This window comes from Muscardinus avellanarius (assembly GCF_963383645.1).
Source record: "Muscardinus avellanarius genome assembly, chromosome: 1".
In the NCBI taxonomy this organism is placed as follows: Eukaryota; Metazoa; Chordata; class Mammalia; order Rodentia; family Gliridae; genus Muscardinus; species Muscardinus avellanarius.
The window spans coordinates 231,505,233-231,528,070 of NC_137786.1; the positions used below are offsets into that span (position 1 = coordinate 231,505,233).

General features: G+C 57.7%; 1 protein-coding gene across 1 annotated transcript; it reads right to left on the reverse strand.

Annotated features, from left to right (window-relative positions):
* Nucleotides 1-3,686: 3,686 nt before the first annotated feature.
* Nucleotides 3,687-21,894, reverse strand: RASGRP2 (RAS guanyl releasing protein 2; the record flags this gene model as incomplete). Its single annotated transcript, XM_080693039.1, has 16 exons — nucleotides 21,858-21,894; nucleotides 20,141-20,281; nucleotides 19,402-19,517; nucleotides 18,944-18,999; nucleotides 18,227-18,358; nucleotides 17,426-17,576; nucleotides 17,147-17,320; nucleotides 16,904-17,020; nucleotides 15,159-15,440; nucleotides 14,022-14,099; nucleotides 13,677-13,799; nucleotides 13,322-13,437; nucleotides 6,766-6,907; nucleotides 6,592-6,628; nucleotides 6,167-6,334; nucleotides 3,687-3,745 (listed from the first exon to the last, which is right to left on the reverse strand). Exons 2-16 carry the CDS (start codon nucleotides 20,211-20,213, stop codon nucleotides 3,687-3,689), a joined length of 1,824 nt encoding a protein of 607 aa, XP_080549165.1. The 5' UTR covers nucleotides 20,214-20,281; nucleotides 21,858-21,894.
* Nucleotides 21,895-22,838: the final 944 nt, after the last annotated feature.

A 22,838-nucleotide genomic window follows, 5' to 3' on the forward strand; every position in this document is an offset into this window, starting at 1 on the left:
GTAGGTCATTCCTATAAGGGCGTGTGCATCACCTCGAATGTGTACCAGTACCCTTCACCTTGTCATAAAAAGTGTTCCTAGCCCCTACTATGTGTACCACTGACTTGGACGCTGGCTGTGTGTGTGTGTGTGTGTGTGTGGTACTGGGGGTGGAACCCAGGGGCTTTTCTACCTCTGGCCTATACTCCCAGACCTATTTTTTTTGGGGGGGGGTCTGGGGATGGAACCCAGGGGCATTCAACCTCCGAGCTACACCCCCTTCCCTAGTTTTTATTCTTTATTTTGAAACTGGGTCTCACTGAGTTGCAGAGGGCCTCACTGAGTAGCTGAGGCTGTCTGCGAACCGCGATCCTCCAGGTCTCAGCCTCCCGAATGCTGGGATTACAAGCGTGTGCCACCACGCCCGGCTTCCAGACCTATTTTATACTTTATTTAGAAACAGGGTATCATTAAGTTGCTGAGAGCCTCACTCAGTAGCTGAGACTGGCTGTGAGCCTGTGCCTCCTGACTCAGCCTCCCAAGCGCAGGGATTACAAGCGTGCACCACCACATCCGGTTGGACACTGGTTTCTGAGTGAAGTTACACATGTGCACACACATGCGCACACGCACATGTGTGTGTGTACACGCACATGCATGCGCTAGACCATTTTGCCAGCTCACCCAAGGACCCTGACTTCTGTTGCAGGGCCTGTGATCTGCACAGCTGGTGGGAGTTGGCATTTCCTTCGCTAGAGGCAATATACAAGAACACACATCCAGCCACGAATGCACACAAGTGCACACTCAGACCTGCACACCCATCCGTGTACACAAAGATTCCAAAAAGACAAAAGGGGCACCTACAGAAATGCCCCACCCTGCTGAGACATCCACGGAAAGTACACACTTGCTCCCAAACACACACTTATGTACACAGGTACCTGCACACTCACGGGCAAATGCGTGCCCAGGGGAATGGGTGCACGCACACAGGGGACACAGCCACAGGGTCACATGCCCCTCTAAGGCACTGCAGAAGGTGGCCAGTTACTAGTGGATCAATAAGGGCCCCCCCCCCGGTATCACCAGCCTGTGGAGGGTGCCAGGGGGACCCAGGCTGCACAGGGTATTCCCTGGGGGTGGAAAAAGACCCCTGAGCCAGGCCCTACACGTGGAGCCTACTCTGACCTTGGGGAGACCCTCCAGCTGTCCCCACCAAGGCCGCTGCAGGAGCCAGAGAGTGGGAACTGCTGAGTCAGGGCCTGTGGACGTGAAATTGCCTCTGACCCCACAGCCCACTGCCCCATCCAGCCCCTACGCCTTCCTGGAGTGTCCTCACACCAACACACACACACACAAACACACACACACATACACACACACACACACACACACACACAGAGGCAGCAGAGCACGGGACAGGTGTGGCGACTTAGATAACTCAGGCCCTTCTGAAGAGTCTGGCAGGGAGGCAGGTCAGGGTGACAGCCGTTTCCTTTGCCCATCAAGGGCAGAAAGGTCACCTGGCTGCTGTACCTCCCTCCCCCCTACAAGAGTGTCTCCCACAAAGTCCCAGAGTCGGGCGCAGTGGAAACATACACTTCAAGATACGCTCCCCAAACACCCGGGGGGTCACTAGTGATATGACGCGGGCACACCTTTCTCCTGTGCCCGCAGCCCGTGGGGAAACACGGGGGAGGGGCAGCGCAGCACACACAGCGTGTGTGTCCATGCACACACACGTGTATAGGTGCACACCAAAGGGGAAGCTCAGACATCAAGTTCTGACACACACAACCCTGGAGACAGGCCCGCGTCACATCCCGGGCGGGGCGGCCTGAGCACCGCGGGCTGGGAGGAGGCCCGGGTGGGAAGGGGAGTCGACCAGGCTGCAGGGATGGAGGAAGGCGGCGGGCGGGCAGGCGCGGCGCAGGCTGCTCTTCACAACACAATCGCCCGTCTGTTGTTATAGCAACTCAGCCCCCAAATCGTGAAACGGATATTACAGCCTCGAGAGGGGGAAGGGCAGGAGGGGGCGAGGACAGGAGGGGCAGAGCAGAGGCCTGGGGAGGGACAGGGCTGCAGCTGAGACGTGACAGGGAGGGAGAAGGGGTGACCCAGAAGAAGGAATCGGCCAGGGGCCTGGCGTGGATAAGGCAGATGTGGCCTTGAAGTGAGGGGACCATGGGGACAGGATTCGGGGGAACTGAGGCCACCCTGGCTCGGAAGATACTGTGCTTTGCAGGCAGAAGTTAGGGGTACTCGTGGTGTCTCCGCCCCAAGATAATCCCACGTGCACTGAAGGACACCCCTAGTTTTGGGGGACCTAGGGAGGTGATTTCCATTCTCTGGGCTGCTGTGTGGAGTCTCTGGCCCCCCAGGGCAGCCTGGCTTGGCTCCAGAACCTTCAAGAAGCTCCCAGGCAGCCCTCCCCAGTCTTAGAAGGGGTCTTAGCCTTCTTCAAGTAGTAGTGACCCCCCAAAACTCCATGCTGCAAGCTCAGGAGGGAAGAAAGAGCTGGGTTGGGAGAGGCCTCCGGAGGCAGGCTGAGCACAGATCAATATGTATTTCCTCTGGAAGTCACTGTCCTTCCGGCTGACAGCAGCTCCAGGGCCAGGAGGCTGGTGACCAGGGAGTGCAGCCCCCACCCTGCGGCCAAGGCCAGGGGGGTCTGCCCTGCCCCGCCCCTCCCTTGCCCCTCCCCCGCCAGCCTCCTCCTTCCCATGATTCCTGCAGTAGACACCCTGTCCCCAGAAGGATTCAAGCAGGTGCTAAAAGGCCACCTGCCCAGCAAGGGAATTTGGACTATGGGCCAAAGGTTCTGGTCACACATGGCTACTGGGCCCGGGGTCTGGGGTGCAAAATATGCTGGTTGCTATGCCGGGCGTGGCAGCACACGCCTATAATCCCAGTACTTTGAAGGCTGAGGCAGGAGGATCACAGGTACAAGACCAGCCTCAACCACTTAGTAAGACACTATTTCAAAATAAAATAGGGCTGGAAGTGTGGCTCGAAGGTAGAATGTCCCTGAGTTTAATCCCCAATACCACACACATACAAAAAAAAAAAAAAAAAAAATGGAGGTGGCTAGGAGAGTAAGTCCATGGTAGAATGCCCCTGGGTTCAACCCCCAGTACCACAGTTTCAATCCCCAAGATTCAAGACTCCTCAGATTGTAGGCCTTCTCCAGGATTCTCCTATTCCAAGGTTTTCTGGCTCCAAGGTCCTATCCCCCCAGATTCAGACACATGAATCTTCCTGGCTCCCAAGTTCTAAGTCCCAAGATTGTCCCTATCAGCAGGCCCACCCACCCCCGCCAAGATTCTAGGCTCGGATGGTCCAGGTTAATTACATGGGCCTTTTTATTCCATCTGGAATATACAAATATTCACAAGAGTCTGTACAACCTTAGGGACACCACCCCGGCCCTGGCTCAGTGCATGACACCCTCAACCCCCCAGCCCCCAGCCCCACGTCCTGCCCCGGAACGCCAGGCCCCCCGCTCTGGTCCATAGCTCTCTCCGAGGCGGGAATGACTCCTTGATCCAGTCACGGCTAGAAAGAGAAAAACAAATTGTGAGGAAACGTCAGCGGCCACCTGCCGGGGTCACTTAGCTGGGCCACCCGTTTCCCCAGTGCCCCTGCCCTGTGTGCAGCCCCCAGTGGGGGGCTCTGGCACAGGCCCTGGGAGGACTCACCATCCATCACAGGTGAATATCAAACACCCCGTCCTCCACCGCCTGCACCTCCTCCTCCCGGATCTCTGCGGAGAGGGAGGGCTGTCATAGAACCCGCTTCTGGTCCCTGTGACCCAGGCATTCCTCCCCTCCCCTCCCGGACGCAGCCCCATCCACCCAAAATCAATTCCCCGAATGACCCAACGACCCAATTTTCAAGGCCCTTTTTCTAAGTTTTTGTTTTTACTGCAGCTCTACGCAGCTACAGACTTGTCAGCGCAGTGCGCTTAAATGTCAATTTTGTGTGTGTGTTTCACATTTTTAGACCCCAGCACTTCTGGAAGGCTCAATGCAAATGGTTCTATCTTTTCTATTTTTAAGGACCTCTGCGCTGCGCCTGCCTCTATTTTTTTGAGAACTGAAGCCAACCCGAATGGTTGTGGTCAACTGCCTTAGACCCCGGCTTAACAGAGCTGTTCAGACGGTTTTCAGTCAAATAAGCACTGAGTGAATCATCATTCGGCGAGCTGATCTCAAACCACCAGAGACCCCAAGAGAGCCGCCAGGACGCTATCAGGACCGGGGATTTTTCCCAGAACTGCCCAAAAGGAAATGCAGACAAATGGCTCACACAGTTCCCGCAGTCCTTTCTCAATCCCTCTAACAAAAGAAGAGTGGGGCAGAGATCTTAAAACTTTTTCCAGTTCATTGCAGGGGAGTGCTAGGGACTGAACCCAAGGTTGATCTAACATTGAGCTATGTTCCCGACCTTTTATTTTTTATTTATGTCTTTGTGTGTGTGTGTGTGTGTGTGTGTGTGTGTGGTACTGGGGATGGAACCCAGGGGCATTATACCTCCGAGCTGCACACTCAGCCCTATATTTTATTCTTTATTTTGAAACAGGGTCTCACTGAACTGCAAAAAGCCTTACTAAGTAGTAGCTGAGGCTGTCCTCAAACCAAGATCCTCCTGTCTCAGCCTCCCAAATGCTGGGATTACAAGCGTGCGCCACCACACCCGACTTATATTTTTTTGTTTTGAAACAGGATCTTACTATGTTGCTGAGGGACTCTCTAAATTGCTGAGGTTGAGCCGGGCGTGGTGGCGCACGCTTGTAATCTCCGCGCTTGGGAGACAGAGACAGGAGGATTGCGCAGGTTCGAAGCCAGCCGCCCGCGCTGGCTTAGGAGACCCTGTTTCCAAATAAAAATATAAAATAGGTCTGGGAGTGTAGCCCGGAGGTAGAAGGGCTTCCAGGAACCCCAGTACCAACAAAAAGAAAGAAAGAAAGAAAGAAAGAAAGAAAGAAAGAAAGAAAGAAAGAAAGAAAGAAAGAAAGTAAGTAAGTCTGGGAGTATAGCCTGGAGGTAGAAAGCCTCTAGATTCTACCCCTAGTGCCACCAAAAAAAATTTTTTGGTGGTACTGGGATTCTGGAAACCCTTCTACCTCCGGGCTACACTCCCAGACCTATTTTTATACTTTTTTTTTAAATTGGAAACAGGGTCTCTTAAGCCAGCGTGGCTGGCTTCGAACCTGCGCAATCTTCCTGTCTCCACCTTCCAAGTGCGGGAATTACAAGCGTGTGCCACCAAGCCCGGCCAAAAAAAAAATTTTTAAGAATTAAAATAAGAATAAAAAATAGGGCTAGGGGTATAGCTCACAGGTTGAATGCCCCTGGGTTCAATCCCCAATACCACAAAAATAAAAATAAATAACAAAATAGGGCTGAGGGTGTAGCTCAGAGGTAGAATAATCCTGGGTTAATCTCCAGTACCAAAATAAACAAGTGAATTGCTGTTTGGTGTCAAACCTGCAATCCTTTTGTCTCAGCTTCCCATGATTACAGGTGCACACCAACACTCCTGGTTCATATTTAGACTATTTATTTATTTATTTATTTATATACTTTTGTGGTACTGGGGATTGAGCCCAGGAACATTCTGCCTCTGAACTACACCCCAGCCCTTTTTATTTTTTTAATTTTGAAACGGGGTCTTAATAGTTGGCCTCAACCCTGCAATCCTCCTATCTCAACCTTCTAAGTACTGGGATTATAGGCAGGTGCTGGTTTATTTTTTATTTTTTATTTTTTGCAGTACTAGGTAAGGAACCCAGGGGCATTCTACCTCCAAGCTACACCCCCAGCCCTATTTTTTATTTTTTTATTTTGAAACAGGGTCTCTGTGAGCAAAGGGCCTCACTAAGTAGCTGAGGCTGGGGCGCGCCCGGAGCCTCCTGTCTCAGCCTCCGGGATGCTGGGTGCCGCGCCTGCGCCACCGCACCTGCTCTCTACTTTCTGATAAACTCAGGTTTCTCTGTCCACCGCACCTGCTAATTTCTGATGATAAACTAAGGTTTCCCCCTGCCCGGCTGCAGCCTCCCGCGAGCTCCCCGGTCACCGTAGGCACCCTCACCTGCCCAAGCCTCCTTCACTATCCCCCAAAGCGCGAGAGTGACCATTGCGTCCTGGACAGGGAGCGCTGCCGAGGCCCTGCCTCGACTTACCCGGGGGCCGCGAGCCGCGCCGGCCCGGGCGGGGCAGCGAGAAGCTGAAGGCGCGGTGGTGGGCGTGGGTGGGCGAGGGCGCGGGGTCCAGGGTCACGCTCTGGGCGCGCCGCCGGCACTCCACCGACAGGCGCTCCTTACACTGCTTGTGGCAGCTCACACCGCAGGCTGGGGAGGGGAGGGAAGCCCGGCCGGGCCAGTGGGCCCCAAGCCCTCCATCCTGCCCCGCGGCTCCGCGCTTCTCCCCGGGCTCCTGAGCAGCCGCCCCACCAAAATAAGAGCCTCTTTCCGAGGCCTCCGAAGGCTCGCCCTTCGCCTCGGCCAGCATCCCCCTCGGGTGCCCAGGCACCGCTCTCCTTGGGAACCGACCCACCAAAATACAAGTCTCCACCCCGGGAGCAACTCGCCCCCCAATTCCATGTTACCTCGGCATTTGAGGCCCTGCTTGTAGATGCCCAGGATCTGCAACAGAGGAGGGGGCCGTGCGGGGTCAGAGGCTAGAGGTGGCAGGTGGGATTCACGAGGCCGGCCTCCGGGGAAGGAGCCCGCAGGTGCGCAGGGGGCGGGGCGGCGGGAGGGGGCGAGGGCGGGGGTCTCACCAGGGCTTTGCAGTGGCGGCAGGCGACCGGGCGCAAGGAGTTGCTCTCCTGGAAGTTGTGCACGAAGCCCATGCGGCCGCCCAGCACCGAGCTGGAGCGCAGGAAGTAGGAGATCATCTCCTCCCGGCTGATGCAGCCGTCCCTGGCGGGGAGGGGCGCCTGAGCTCCGGCCGCCCGCGCCCACCCCCGCGGCGGGGAGACCTGGGCCCGGGCGGGCAGGGCCGCGCTGCCGCTCTCGGGGGTCTCGGTTAAGTCCCTCCCCGCGGCTCAGCCTAGACCACGGCATCCTGGTCCTCCCTGCCCAAGTGCTGAGGACTCCTCCCCCGACCCCGCCGGACAGGCGCCCTGAGAATTAAGAGCTGGCTTTTGAGTTCTGAGGCCTGGTGAGACTGGGGGGAGCTGCGCCCCCTGGGTCTTGCACGATCCCACCAGAGACACCTGCATCCCAGGACTCCCCCCTAACCCCGGGCTTTCCGCAGCGCCCTTTTTAATCCCCCTCCCCCCCCCGCGGGTCTGAGGGTGGAACCCAGGGCCATTCGACCTCCGAGCTACGCCCCCTGCCCTATTTCTTATTCTTTATTTTGAAACAGGGTCTCACTGAGTTGCAGAGGGCCTAAGCAGCTGAGGCTGTCCACGAACCGCGATCCTCCTGTCTCAGCCTCCCGATTTATATATATTGCGGTACTAGGGATGGAACCCAGGGGCGTTGCACCTCTGAGCTACTCCCTCAGCTCCAATTTTTAGTCTGTTTAAATTATTTATTATTTATTTATTTATTTATTTATTTATTGGGGATAGAACCCAGGGGCATTCTACCTCTGAGCTACACCCCCTCAGCCCTATTTTTTATTCTTTATTTTTCAAACAGGGTCTCCCTGAGTTGCAAAGGGCCTAAGTAGCTGAGGCTGGCTTTGAACCTGTACGATCCTCCTGTCTCAGCCTCCCAGATGCTGGGATTACAAGCGTGCGCCACCGCGCCCGGTCATCTTTTAATATATCTTAGGGGAAGAAGTGTGTGTTGCAGACACGGACCTCAGTTCAAACCCCAGGCCTGCTCCCTGGGCACGTGACTCCGCGCTGGCCGCTCACCTCGCGCCTCAGTATCAGGACACTGACACTTCCCACACCTCGGGGTCCTCCTGAGGATCACATGGCCCAGGCATACTAGATTCCTGTGGACAGTAGGTCCTCTGCGACCCAGAGCTATTTCGGTGAGGGCTGGCCCAGGTCCGAAACCTCTACCCACTGGATTTGTGGTTCCATAATATGACTTACGATCCTTCGAATTAATAGGACATTGGGACAACTGGCCGTGTAGAAAAACACACACAACTTGTAGAAACCTCATACTGTGTGTGAAAACCACACTCTCACTGAATTGAGGACACTGATGGAAAAATAAAACTTTTAAAGTATCTGAAAAGGTGCTAGAGAATGACTTTGTAATCTTACGGGGCCCTCTCTACACTCACAAATCCAAGAAGCCATGAAGAAAAGACTGACATTTTGGAACACACGCATTTTTTAAACTTTATATGGAAACAGACAACATAAAGGCACGAGTGGGGAGAAAACATTTGCAAACGGGTTCAACAAGCAAAGGGTTAATGTCCGCTAACAGAGATTTCTAAAAATCAAATGAGAAAAAGACCGACAAACCCAGCAGAATAATGGACATAGGATATGAAGAGGCGGTTAACAGAAGAAATACGAGTGGCCAATAAACGTGCGAATTGACACCCTATCCCTGATTGTACTAAAGGAATGCAAATTAACCAAGCTACCCTTTGCCAATGAGGCTGGCACAAGTGAATTGGCAAGCTGATAGCGTCCATTCTTGGCAAGGAAGTCGGGACGCGGGCTTGCAGGCTGCTGATGGGGGTGCGGGCGCGTACAACCTTGTCTGAGGTCAGTTTGGCAGTCTCTCTCCTAATTTAGAATGTGCATATCTTTTGATCCAATTATCCCACTTCTAGGAATTTCTCCTACAGAAATAACTGGCCTGAGCGCCTGGGTACAAGGATGTTCACAGCGGCAAGGAGTATAATTATAGCGAAATACTGGAACCGTCTGCGCGTCCATCAGCAGGAGAGGGCAGTTAGGTAAACCATGGCCCAGCCCCACGGGGCCGCGCTCTGCGGCTGTCCCAAAGGATGAGGTGGTGCTACGTGAATCCACACGGAAAGATGTCCGTGATAAAGTGGAAAATAGAAACCAAAGCAAAATAAAGCGGGGTGTGCAGTTCCTTCAAGACAGTGATTTTAAAAAAGGAAAAGAAGCCGGGCGTGGTGGCGCACGCTTGTCATCCCAGCATTCGGGAGGCTGAGACCGGAGGATCGCGGTTCGCGGACGGCCTCAGCTACTTAGTGAGGCCCTCTGCGACTCAGTGAGACCCGGTTTCAAAATAAAGAATAAAAAAAATAGGGCAGGGCGTGTAGGTCGGAGGTCAAATGCCCCTGGGTTCCATCCCCAGACCCACACAAAAGAAAAGAAAAAAACCTTTGCGGGGCGTGGTGGCGCACGCTTGCAATCCCCGCGCTTGGGAGGCAGAGACAGGAGGATCGCGCAGGTTCGAAGCCAGCCGTGCGCACTGGCTTAGGAGACCCTGTTTCCAGATAAAAATGTAAAAATAGGTCTGGGAGTGTAGCCCGGAGGTAGAAGGGCTTCCAGGAACCCCAGTACCACCAAAAAAAGAAAGAAAGAAAGAAAAAAAGGAAAAAAAAGGAAAAGAAAGCCCCTCTGCTACAAATACCTGGGTGCTCATGAAAATTATCTCTACCAAAAATTGCTTTAAGTGCATGGGTGATTTTTTAAGAAAAGAACGGAAGCCCCAGAGTTCCAGAAGCAAAGAGAACTTCGGGTGCCGCAGTGAGCCGGCTGGTCCTGGGAAGGGGCTCCTGCCTCCCTCCTTTGCTGTTTGGTGCCTTGTGTGTGCGCTGAGCTGGGCTCCCTGGTTTGCTGGCTGCTGGGGTCTGCCGCCAAGCACAGGCCTGGGGAGGACAGGGGGTACCGTTAAGACTGAGCCCTGCATGAAGCTGGGGCCTTCGGGATCTTTTATGATTTTTTTTAATAATGAAGATCGAAACCAGGGGTGTTCTATCTCTGAGCTACACCCCCAGCCTTTTTATTTTGAAACTTGGGTCTCACTAAGTTGCTGAGGCTGACCTCAAATCAAACCTGCCATCCTGCCGGGCGCGGTGGCACACGCTTGTAATCCCCGTGCTTGGGAGGCTGAGACAAGAGGATCACACAGGTTCGAAGCCAGCCTCAGCTACTTTGTGAGACCCTGTTTCCAAAATAAAATATAAATGGGTCTGGGAGTATAGCCCGGAGGTAGAAAGCCTCTGGGTTCCACCCCCAGTACCACCAAAAAAAAAACAAAAAAAAAAACAAAAAAAAAAAAACAAAAAAAAAAACCCTGCCATCCTCATGTCTCAGCCTCCCAAGGACTGGGATTACAGGCATGCGCCACCACATCTGGCTAGCCTCCAGGGTCTTAAAGAGACACAAGGGCAGCCTGGAAGAAAATCCACCCACTAACCCACGGAGAGATCAGGAAAGTTCTGCTTCTGCCTGGACCCCGGGAGAAGAAACTAAACAACCACAGCAAAGCCACCGAGGGAACTGGATTTATGCTCTAATCCTGTCTGCCCATGAAACACACAGCGGACAAAAACAAAAAAAACTAATACGGGTCTGCACCTGCATGGGAAAAAGACTAGAAGGATGTGTCTGCTGCCTTAACATTGACACAAGCCACTCCTCCAGGGAGGGGGCGGAAGAGAGGTCACTTCTTACTTGAAACAGTTCATTCACTATACATTTATTTATTACTACCTGAGGTTTTTGTTTTTGTTTTTGTTTTTTTTACCATGGAGTTTTGCAACATGAAAAGAGAGAGAGAGAGAGAGACAGACAGACAGACAGACAGACAGACAGACACCAGACATGGTAGCACACACTTATAATCCCAGTACTGAGAAAGCTGTTCGAGGCCAGCCTCAGAAACTTAGTGAGCCCCTGTGTTCAAATTGGAAAATAAAAAGGCCAGGCGTGGTGGCACACGCTTGTAATCTTGGTACTTGGGAGGCCGAGACAGGAGGATCGCAGGTTCACGGCCAGCCTCAGAAACTGAGTGAGGCCCTTTAACTTAGTGAGACCTTGTTTCAAAATAAAGAATAAAAAATAGGGCTGGGGTGTAGCTTGGAGGTAGAATGCCCCTGGGTTCCATCCCCAAGGGGACTGAAAATAAATAAAATAAAAAGAATAAAATTAATAAAATTAAAATTAAAATAATAAAAAATAAATAAGTATAAAAAGGAAGCAGGGCATGATAGTGCAGGCCTGTAATCCTAGTACTTGGGAGGCTGAGACAGGAGAATTGACTCTCAGGTTCGTAACCAGCCTCAGCAACTTGTGAGGCCCTCCACAACTTAGGGAGACCGTGTTTCAAAGTAAAAAGCAGAATAGGGCTGGAGATGAAGCTCAGAAGTAAAATGGCCCTGGGTTCAACCCTAGGTACCTAGGTACACACACACACACACACACACACACACACACACACACACACACACGGTCTGGAGGTGTACCTCGGAGGTAAACTGTTCCTGGGCTCAATCCCCAGTGCCACAAAAATTCAAAAATAGCCGGGCGTGGTGGCGCACGCTTGTAATTCCCGCGCTTGGGAGGCAGAGACAGGAGGATCGCGCAGGTTTGAAGCCAGCCTTGCTGGCTTAAGAGACCCTGTTTCCAAATAAAAAGTATAAAAATAGGTCTGGGAGTGTAGCCTAGAGGTAGAAGGGTTTCCAGGAACCCCAGTACCACCAAAAAAAAAAAAAAAAAAAAAAAGTTAAAAATAAATAAATAATAAAAAGGGCTAGGTTAAAGCTCACAGAACACCATCAGGTTCAATCCCTAAATAACTAAATAGAAAACAGATTTTTTAAGCCAGGCGTGGTGGCGCACAAGTGTAATCCGAGCATTCAGGAGGCTGAGACAGGAGGATGGGGTTTGTGTCCAGCCTCAGCCACCTAGTGAGGCCCTCTGCAACTCAGTGAGACCCTGTTTCAAAAGAAAGAATACAAAATAGGGCTGGGGGTGGAGCTTGAGGTGGAATGCCCTGGGTTCCATCCCCAGTACTAAAAAAAAAAAAAAAAACAGATTTTTTTTTTCTTTGCAAGGGTGGGATGGAACCCAGGGACATTCCACCTCCGAGCTATACCCCCAGCCCTACTTTTTATTTTTTATTTTGAAACAGGGTCTCATTGAGTAGCGGAGGGCCCCACTAAGTAGCTGAGGCTGTTTTCCAACCCAGATCCTCCTGTCTCAGCCTCCCGAATGCTGGGATTACAAGCGTGCACCACAACACTTGGACTAAAAATAAACACAACAGATTTTTGAAATACAGGTCACATTTAAAAATAAACAGACCTAGGAAAGACTTTAAATCTTCTTTGGGGTTTTGTCTGCTCAGCAAAAATGGGGCATAAAGATGGTGGCAGGGGGCATGTTTAACCTACTTCAGAGAACCAGCTGTTTTTCCAAATTGTCAGCGTATGAATTGGGGCTAAGCAAGCGGGTGCTGCTAATTACAGGCCTTTCTTGGCTATTCATTAGACTGGCTACCCAGGAGCTCCCCTGGCCCTCACTCCTTGCCAGCTGTGAACTTCACAAATAAAACAGTATTTACAAGCAGAAACACCTGTGATTCCAGTGCCTGGGAGGCTGAGACAGGAAGATCTCAGGTTTGAGGCCAACCTCAGTAACTTGGTGAGACCCTCAACAACTTAGAAAGACCCTGTTTCGCCGGGCGTGGTGGCGCACGCTTGTAATCCCCATGCTTGGGGGACGGAGACAGGAGGATCGCGCAGGTTCGAAGCCAGCCGCGCTGGCTTAAGAGACCCTGTTTCCAAATAAAATATAAAATAGGTCTGTGAGTGTAGCCCAGAGGTAGAAGGGTTCCATCCCCAGTACCCAAAAAAAAAAAAAAAAAGACCCTGTTTCAAAATAAAAAATAAAATAGGGCTGGGGATATATCTCAGAAGTAGAACACCTCTGGTTTTAAATCCCTAGTTAAAAAAAAAAAGAAAAAAAGCCAGCCATGGTGGCACATACTTGTAATCCCAGCACTTAGGAGGCTGAAACAGGAGGATTGCACATGTTCCAAGTCAACCTCGGCTACTTAGTGAGGCTCTCTACACAGTGAGACCCTGTTTCCAAATAAACTATAAAATAGGTCTGGGAATATAGCCCGGAGGTAGAAAAGACCCTGGGTTCCACTCCCAGTACCACAAAAAATATATGTATATACTATTTCTCTAGCAATGGTCCCCATATCTCAATCTATGCAAGATTCAGGTAGAAGCCCCCCATCTGAATTGGTGAGGTCACACTGTACCTCCACAGCTAACAGCCTCCTCCCCCCAGAAAAAGCCAGCAGCCCTCCCCACGCGGGCAGCTTCCCCGGCCAAGGTCCTCTGGTTCGACGGCCTGTCTTGCATAGAAGGAAACGAGCCGGAGGGGCCGTGAGCCGCCCCCCGCCCCCGGCCCTCCTCACTGGTTCTGGTCCAGGTCCCCAAAGGCGCTGAGATAGGGGAAATTGCCACGGATGATCTGGAACTCCTCCTGTGAGATGTGGCCGTCCCCGTCGACGTCAAAGTTCCGGAACACAGACTGGGGGAACGCAGAGAGGGATGCGCGGGCAGGAGGCCGCGGGAGAGACAGGTCAGGGCCCGCCCCTCCCCACAGACCTGCCCTGTGTGCAGCGTGTCGGGGATGTGTCCCCACCGTTTCTCTTTTCCATTGCCCACCCCAACTCCACCACTGGCGCCTCTGCTCCGTGCAGCTGGCCTGCCCTGCCCTGTGCCCCGACATCCGCCGGGCCCACCACGCCCGGGCTGCAGGAGCCTCACCTCCACCATCTTCTCGATGTGTTCCACCACGAGGGCCTGGTCCAGCTTGGGCTTGGCGGCCGAGGTCCACTCCTCTAGCACAGGGGGCCGGGGAGGCGGCGTGCAGCTGGTGGGGCTAGTCGGCTGTGGGAATGGTCAGGATCTGGCTGGGGCCAGGGGTGGAGGGAGCCCAGGGAACAGGGGGGACCCCAGGGAGAAGGGGGCCTCCCCAGACCACTGCCCACCCCCAGGACTCTTCTGCCCAGCAAGCAGGTGGGCGGGGTAGCTTCAAAGGGCTCCTCCGGCCCTCTGATCCTGGGGTTCTCAGGCGGGGGTAGAGTGGGGAAGGAGGAGCCCCTCCCTCACCGAGGACTTGGAGCGCGGCTCCCGCTGCAGGGACAGCTGGTACAGCTCATCCTCTGTCTGATACTGATCCAGAGACACCTGGGACACACAGGCCTGGTCACACCCTCCAGCATCCACTGCCATTTCCATCATTAGCCTAGGGCCTAGCTCCAGCCTAGAAGCCACTGTTCAGCCCAGAGCCCAGTTCTAAAGCTGGACTCAGGGCAGAACCTGGCTGAGAACACATCCCAGCAACCCCCACGCCAGCTGCACACAGACCAGACGTGGGGCCAGCCCCCAGTCCTAACATAGCCAAGCTCTCAGCCCCTTAAGAAGCCAAGTCAGACGCTGCCACACCCTTATCCCACAGCCCCAGCCCCGTGTCTAGACCCTTGAAGACCTCTGGCCTAGAACCTGACTTTTTTTTTTTTTTTTTTTTTTTTTTTTGGCGGTACTGGGGATCGAACCCAGGGGCATTCTGACTCCAAGCTACATCCCCATCCCAATTTTTTTTTTTTTTTTTTTTGCGGGTCTGGGGATGGAACCCAGGGGCATTTAACCTCCAAGCTACACCCCCTGCCCTATTTTTTATTCTTTATTTTGAAACAGAGTCTCACTGAGTTGCAGAGGGCCTCACTAAGTAGCTGAGGCTGTCCATGAACCGCGATCCTCCAAGTCTCAGCCTCCCGAATGCTGGGATTACAAGCGTGCGCCACCACGCCCGGCCCTGCCCTATTTTTTATTCTTTATTTTGAAACCGGGTCTCACTGAGTTGCAGAGGGCCTCACTAAGTAGCTGAGGCTGTCCGCGAACCGTGATCCTCGGTCTCGGCCTCCCGAATGCTGGGATTACAAGCGTACACCACCACCCCGACTAGAACCCAACTTCTGCTCTAGACCTCCAGACCCAGGGCAAACTAGGCCAAGGTCATGACTCCACTCAGAGCCCAGGACCAACTCTGTCCACAGAACCCAGAACTGGGGCCCAAACTCTGAATACAACCCAGTGCCAGGAACTGAACCCAGGACCCAGGACCCAGGACCCATGCCCAGCCCCACACCGGCCTTCAGTCCACATGGAACCCAGCTCGGCGTCCACCGCAAGGGCAAAGCCCAGGCCGCTCCCAGCTCCGCGTCGGGCGCGCTGCCTAGCGCTCACCGTAAGCAAGCTCAGCAGGTCGGGGTTGGCCTGCACTGGGGGCCGCAGGCTCGTCACCATGGCCAGCTCTTCCAGGATGCTGAAAAGCTGCTTCATCTTGGCCCCGTTGAGCCGGGTCCGGGCGGGGTCCAGCCAGTCGGGCAGCGCCAGCTGCAGGGCCACCAGGTCCTTGAGGTGGACACCCAGGATGGGGAAGCGGAAGCCCACGCAGGCTGCCAGCCGGCGCCGGTAGTTACCGTAGTTGCCCGTGGCCGTCACTAGCTCCGTCAGACCTTCCCAGAGCTGGAAGAAAGGACAGAGGATCACACACGAGCTCGCTCAACCGTCCCCCCCACCTCAGCCCTGGAAACACGGAAAAGGAGAGGAATCAAGGTCAGGAATAGGGAAAGGCAAAATCCTCGCTGATGTCCCCCCAATCTCTAGGGGTCAGAGGTCATACACCAGGAGTTCAAGGTAACACCCACTGCCAAATACCACACCCCTAGTCCAGGCCTGGGCACAGGCGACCATCAACCCTTAATAGAAGCCAAGGGTCAGGGAGGTCAGGCCGCATGGCCAGTGGCACGGAAGGATGTTCTAAACTGTGTTGCTGGTAACAGCAAGAACTGGAAACCCCCAAATGTTCACCCACAGAAGAGATGCGTAAACTGGGGCAGACTCAGAATAACATCGGAAACAGCAATAAAAATGAGCGAACAATTGCTCCATATATCAGGAGAAAAAGGCTCCTCCAACTGTGTGGACCAGTAAAAGAAAGATACAAAATATAAAACCTGAGCCTGACGTGGTGGCCCACTCTTATAATCCCAGCATTCCGGAGGCTGAGGCAGGAGGACCCAGGTTCGAGGACAGACTTAGCTGCTACTTAGCGAGGCCCTCTGCAACTCAGTGAGACCCTGTTTCAAAATAAAGAATAAAAAATAGGGCTGGGGGTGGAGCTGGAGGCAGAATGCCCTGGGCGCTCTCATACCTGAAGCGCTCTTTTTTTTCCCTCTCGCAGCACTGGGGATTGAACCAGGACCATTCTACCTCTAAGCTATACCAGCAGCCCAATTTTTTATTTTTTATTTTGAAACAGGGTCTCACTGAGTTGCAAGGGGCCTCACTAAGTAGCTGAGGCTGGCCACGAGCCCAGATCCTCCTGTCTCAGCCTCCCGAATGCTGGGATGACAAGATGCGTCACCGCGCCCGGCAGGAGCACCCTTCTTTTGCAAAAAAGTAAACTCACATTGCCAAGCTAAAAAAAAAAAAAAAAATAGTAAAATAAAATAAAATATACAGCATGATTGTGGGTCTCCTTGAGGCCTCTGACTACCACATCAGCTACACCCTCAGCCCTATTTTTTTTTTTTTTTTGCAGGTCTAGGGATGGAACCCAGGGACATTTGACCTCTGAGCTACACCCCCTGCCCTATTTTTTATTCTTTGATTTGAAACAGGGTCTCACTAAGTTGCAGAGGGCCTCACTAAGTAGCTGAGGCTGTCCGTGAACCGCGATCCTCCTATCTCAGCCTCCCAAATGCTGGGATTACAAGCGTGCGCCACCACGCCCGGCTGGTTTTTTTGTTGTTGTTGTTTTTGGGGGTCCAGCAGACCCGAGCCCCCTCTGCCACTTGCGCTATAAAACCTGGGGAAAGCACTCCACCCCTCCAAGCCTCGGTTTCCCCAAATGTCAAATGGGAACAGTGGTGCCCAGCCTCCAGGGCCGCAGCTGGGACACACAGGCCCTCCCCAGACCCAGGCACCTTGATGGTCTCAGGGCTCACGTGTCTGTAGGTCTCCCTGAGACGGGAGATGGAGCTGTGGCTCAGGCCCCCGACCACAGCCATCAGCGTGTTGAAGTTCTGCAGCTGCAGCAGCTTCTGGGGGGCAAACGGGGAGGGGGAGGCAGCGAGTGAGCAGTGGCCAGCGGAGCCCAGCCTTTGTGCGGGGGAGGCCCCCGCGCAGGCCAAGGAGGGCTCCGCCCGGGGCGCGGGAGAGGCGGGCACCTCGGCCACGTGGACGAAGTGCGTGATGACCAGCGCCCGCTGGGGGGCCGTGGGCTTGCCGAGGATCATGAGCTGCACCCACTGCGACACGCTGTTGAACAGGGCGATAAAGCGCTCCAGAACCGGGTTGTCCACCGTGCAGCCATGGGTCACGAAACTGTGATAGTCCTGGAACTGGGGAGCGGGCGGGGGCAGCCTCAGAGACCCCCACTCTCCCCTCCCCGCATCCCAAGCCACCCGCTTCCCGGCTGGACCGCCATCACAGCCCTCGGGCCACACCAGGATCTTGCAGAAGGAGCGATACTCCAGGTAGGTGAGGTGCTCCGCCAGCTCCAGAGGCTCCAGGTGGTCAAACAGCAGGGACATCTTGCGCTTTTTCTGTCCCTCGGGGTTCCGCTGGGTCACCTGCCGCTTCCACTTGTAGGTGGGGCTGGGGGGGCAGGGGAAGTGAGCCCCGTGCAGGCCCCACCCTGCCTCCTGCAGCCCCCCCCCCAGCTTACTCCCTACAGGATGGGACTGGGCACCGAGGCCCCGTCCCAGCACCCCCCGCATGCGCTCGACACACACATATGGACACGTACTCTGTGCCAGGCACTGGGCTAGGCGCCGGGTCACAGACACGAGCAACACATGGTTCCTGCCCTCAAGGAGCTCACAGTCTACCGGGGAGACAGACACAGGCACAGCTCACCAGAGGGCGCGACATGTGTCCCCAGGCCTCTGGACAGGACAAAGGGCCACGGGAAACAGAAGGGAAAAACAACTGCCCCGCAGACACCCCGCCTGAGCGGAGGAGAGAGGGCAAGACAGAGCGGGCGGTGGGGAGGGGTGCAGGGCTGGACGACGGGAGTGGACCCGCGGGCCCGCCCCAGTATGAGGTGATTGGATGGGGTAGGACCGCCGAGCCAGCCTGAAGCCTCCAAGGGCCTTCAGGGCCGGGCAGGTGTTTTGAAGGTGACAGGGAGCCATGGAAGGTTTTGAAGCAAAAGAGTGACATGACCCCCGCACATTGTATTCAACAGACATTTATTAAGCGCGGACGGTGTGGGATGCGAGGCCCCCCTCCGCGCCCCCACGCACACGCTCTCGATGTCGATGAGGCTGCTGTGCCTCCGGTTCCCTTCTTGGTCGAGCAGGGCCTTCAGCTCCTTGATCTGCTCAGCCAGCTCCGGGTTCAAGTCAAACTCGGCTGGGAAGGCGGAGATCCAGTACCTGGGGCGGGGGTGGGGCGGGAGCAGAGTCACGCAAGGAGGCCCTCACCCCACCAGCCGCAGGCAGGCGGGCAGTCCAAGAGACGGAGGGGGAAGGAGCCTCATCACGGGCCTCCTCCCGGCCCCAGCTCTCTCCCCAGGTTCCAGAAGCCCCTGGTGACCTCCTTGGGCAATGGGGCGGGTAAGGAAAGAAAGAGCCAAGCCAGGTGTGGGGCTGGCGCACGCTGGTAATCCCAGCATTCTGGAGGCTGAGACTGTGGGATCGGGGTTCACAGCCAGCCTCAGCTACTTTAGCGAGGCCCTCCGCAACTTAGTGAGACCCTGTTTCAAAATAAAAGAATAAAAAATAGGGCAGGGGGGTGTAGCTCGGAGGTCGAATGCCCCTGAGTTCCATCCCCAGACCCGAAAAAAAGAAAAAAAAAATACAGATCGAGGAAGGGCGGCCTGGAGCAGCACCGTGCGCCTGGACAGAGCCAGGGACTCAAAGGGTCTGACCCAGAGCTGCCATGTCCACCTCTGAGGCCGGACTGAAGCCAGGTAGGTGGGAGAAGCGAGAGGAGGGGCCAGAGCCCCGAGGGAGGCTTACCTGACCAGGTGGCACGTTTTCACCTGCAGTGAGTTGGAGTTGTCCTTCCGCGATTGCTGGTAGGTAAAGGCGAGTAAAGGACCACAAGGCTGGAGCCTGCCTCTGAGAGGGGAGGCAGGGCGGGGCCTGAGCGGAGGGGCGGGGCCAGGCGAGGGGCGGGGCGGGGCCTGCTCTGCCACGTGGGACGGCACCCCCGCGCCTGCTCCTGCTCCGCACAGGGATTGAGGACAGGGCGTGAGGCACCAGCTTTGGGAGGGGGCGTGGGTGGGGGTGAGAGCTACCCGAGGCTGACGGCAGGGCCCGGGCTCTGAGAGATAGGCAAGAGGTGGCCCCAGGCTGGGGTTGGGAGCAGGTCCTAGACCCTAGAGCTGGGAGGAGAGGGACAGAGCGTTGGCCTAGAGGCCTGCAGAGACGAGGCCTGCGCCCCTGCGCCCCTGCGCAGCCCAGTCTCTGCCGACCCGCGAAGGATATATGTAGAGCAGCTTTGCAGCCAGCTGCGAGGAGGGGATGTACCACGGGTGCATCATCAGGAACATCCTCACCAGCTGCGGGTCCCGCACCTTCCCGGAGTCGTCTAACTCCAAAGAGTCAGAGAGAAGCGGGTTGACCCTTGGTCCCCAAGCGCTGATCCCGAAAGCCGAGCCGCAGCCCTCTGGCATTAGGCCCCTGGGGACCCTGACCAAGCCCACCCTGCGTCCCCAGGCCTCTGAAACCAGAGGGCACAGTAGAAAGATGTAGGGCAGGCGAGGGATGAGGGCCGCTGAGGTGCTGGAGGAGGGGAGCGTCCTGGCCCATCCTCTGGAGGGGAACCAGCTGGGGCGGAAGGAGCCTGGGTTCCCCGGGGTCAAGAATCCAGAGGTCATTTCCTGAGTGCTGGGGGAAGGGGCACCCCTTCACCAGATAACCCACCCACCCCCATCTGCCGGAAACAGCTCCCAGGCCAGTGATAGCGAGTTCCTCCGGATCCCCGGGAGACACAGATAATACCCCTCGTGTGTCAGTCTGAGACCCCAGCCCTCCTTTGGCCACAGCCTCGGGAAAACTGGGGAACCGACGCCCTGTGCTGGGGCGCCTCTGCCCTGCGATGGAAAGGGCTTTCCTTAAGGATGTGCAGCTGGGTGGTCCTCCAGGGTCTGAGGGAGGCAGGAGCCGGCTCGGCCGACCCGCTGGGGTTAGGGCGCCTTCTCTGCCACTCACCGAAGGCTTCTATGCAGCCGCGAAGCAGCTCCTCCACGGTGCAGCCCTTGTCCAGGTCCAGGGTGCCCGCCATGGCTGCCGGCCGGTGGGCTGGGCCCTAGCTAGCCTGCGGAAGGCTCTCACCCGGCTCGGACCCGACCCCTGTCCCGGGAGAGGCAGAGCAGGCGTCTGAGGAGGCGCGGGCGGGCGCGGGGCGCGGCCGGGGGGGGGGGGGGCAGGACGGGGCGGGACGGGCACGCCCCCTGCTGGGCAGGGCGAGTTGGCGGCCACCGCCGGCCCCGGGTTAAACGGTCCGACCCGGGATGGTGCAACCCGCTAGTTGGGAAACAGACCGGCCAGAGGCTTCCGGCCCACCCTCGGACCTGCCGGGCTCCCGCAGGACCTGCAGCCCGGGCCCCGCGGGGGGCTGCCCGGGCCCCAGCCCTCCTGCGCCTCCCCTCCCCGCGCCTGCTCCCAGGCACCTGCAGCCCCGCAGCTCGGCTCCGCGCCCCTCCCGCTCCCCTCCCTCCGCAGCTTCCCTTCCCCCGCAGGGTTATTTTGGGAACCCAGAGCCTGAGGGGACCTCGGAGGAATTTCTCCCTGGGATGGGGGGAGGAGAGAACCCAGGCGTCCTGCCGTCGCCCCCTCCTCGGCGCCCAGCGGGGCGAGGCGTGCCGCGGCGGCCCCCGGGGAGGCGGGCTGGAGCGCCGAGGAACATTCCTGGGGCGGGGGTGCGGGAGCCCGCCGCGGCCGGAGGCGTCAGCGGGAGCCGGGCCTGGGAACCGCGCGCTCCCCGGCCGCCTGGAGAGGGCCCCAGGGGTGCGGGCTCGGCCCGGACTCGGGTCCCAGGCTCCGCACCAGCCCGAGCGCGCAGAGCCGAGTGTCCAGAAGGGGGCGCCAGCGCGGCGGGGTGGCCACCGCGGGCGCGACTCCACCCGCAACTGGGCCACCGGTGGGGACTCCACGCACCCGGGCAGGACAGGCACTCATTGCGGGCCCGAGTTACGCCCCCGAGGCCAGAGACCTGCGTCAGGTCAAGAAGCCCCCTGGAGACACATCGGGGCCCAGGTGCCGCCTCCCGTCCCCCGCCTCGCACACAATGGCACCCACGCCCCTGCGCACCTGCACCCCGAGCCCTCGGGCGCGCACAGGCCCCGCTCACCCGCCCGGGAACGCACGCCGCGGACCTGCCGCTCACCGAGCCAGGCCAGCCTCGTCCCGCGGCCACCGTGGCGCGGACATGCCCACACGTGCGTGCACACGCCAGCCGGTGCCTCCCCACGCATGGACTCTCCAACACGCGCACACCCCGTGGGTGCGCACACGCCCATCCGCGCCCCTCCCCCTCCGTCCGCCCCAGCCTCTGGCTCCCCTCCCTCCCCGACGCTGCAGACCCCCGCCCCAGAGACAGGAGCCCGCCCTGACACGCGCCCGTGGGGAGCGCCCACTACGGAGTTCTCGGGCGGACTTTTGCTCGAGCCACCCGGGGCTGCCCCGCCTGGCCCTGCGCTTCCTCTGGCGTGACCTTGAGAATCACGGGCCTGCCTCGCTCGGCCTCAACTGTCCCATCTGTCAAGTGGGGGTGTGCAGAGGCGGGCCCGGCGGAGGTGGGGTCGGGAAAGCCGGGCGCGCGGCGGGTGCCCCTCCCGTGGGGGTCCAGAGAGCCCGGCTGCCCGCAGCTCTCCACCCGGCCAGGACCGCAGCCCCCCGCCCGCCGCGCCCGCGCCCGCGCACTCACTCCTGGGACCCGCGGCCCGGAGCCCGCGCCCCGCCCGGCCGCCGCCTCCGAGCCTCCCGCCCGCCGGCCTCGCTGCGGCTGCGGCGCCGGCTCTCCGCGCCCGCCCAGCTCCCGCGCCCCGCCCGCCCGCCCGCCCGCCGCGCCCCCTCCCCGCCCGCCCGCCCGCCGCAGCCCGGCCTCCCCTGCCGCGCCCCCGGGAGGGAGGCCGGCCGCGGGCGGGGGCGCCGGGGGGGAGGGCAGGGAGCCCCCGCCCGCCCCGGTGTCGGACAGAGGAAGCCGGGAGGGGCAGGAAGCGGACTGCGGTGGGGAAGGGGCGCCCCGCCCAGCCCCCGGCCCGGGTTCCTGTTTTCGAGACAGCGGTTCCCACGGCCGGCGGCTCGGCGCAGCGGGCGGCGGGAGCCCTGGGGGTGGGGTCGGCTGCGGACCTGGGAGCCCTGGGGGTGGGGTCGGCTGCGGACCTGGGAGCCCTGGGGGTGGGGTCGGCTGCGGACCTGGGAGCCCTGGGGGTGGGGTCGGCTGCGGACCTGTGACGGCCTGGGGAGGGGCTGCGCTGCGGCACCTGGAGGAGGCGGGCTACCTGGAGGCCCGCCCGGAGGCCTGGGCGGCGGTGGGGTCCGCTCACCCCCGAGGGGGGCTCGGCCAGGCCCGATAGAAGGAGCCGCCCGGCAGCGGTGGGCTCCGGCTGGAGACGCTGCGGGCGTGAGCGGGAGGGGCAGCGCGGGCAGTCGGGGTCCCCCACGCCGGACCTAGGGGCCGGCCACGGTTTCAAACACACTCACTGTGAAACCACGGCCCCCAACCTCGCCTGAGGCCTGCCCCCTGCCTCCCGGGAGGCAGGACCTCCCCGCGCCCCCGCCTAGGCAACGAGCTCAGAAACGGGCTCTTTCTGGTCCCGGGGTGCCCATAATGAGGGGGATGGCACTGGCCTAGCCCTCGGCCCTAACACTCCCCCAACTCGGACCGGCCAAGGCCACCTGCTAA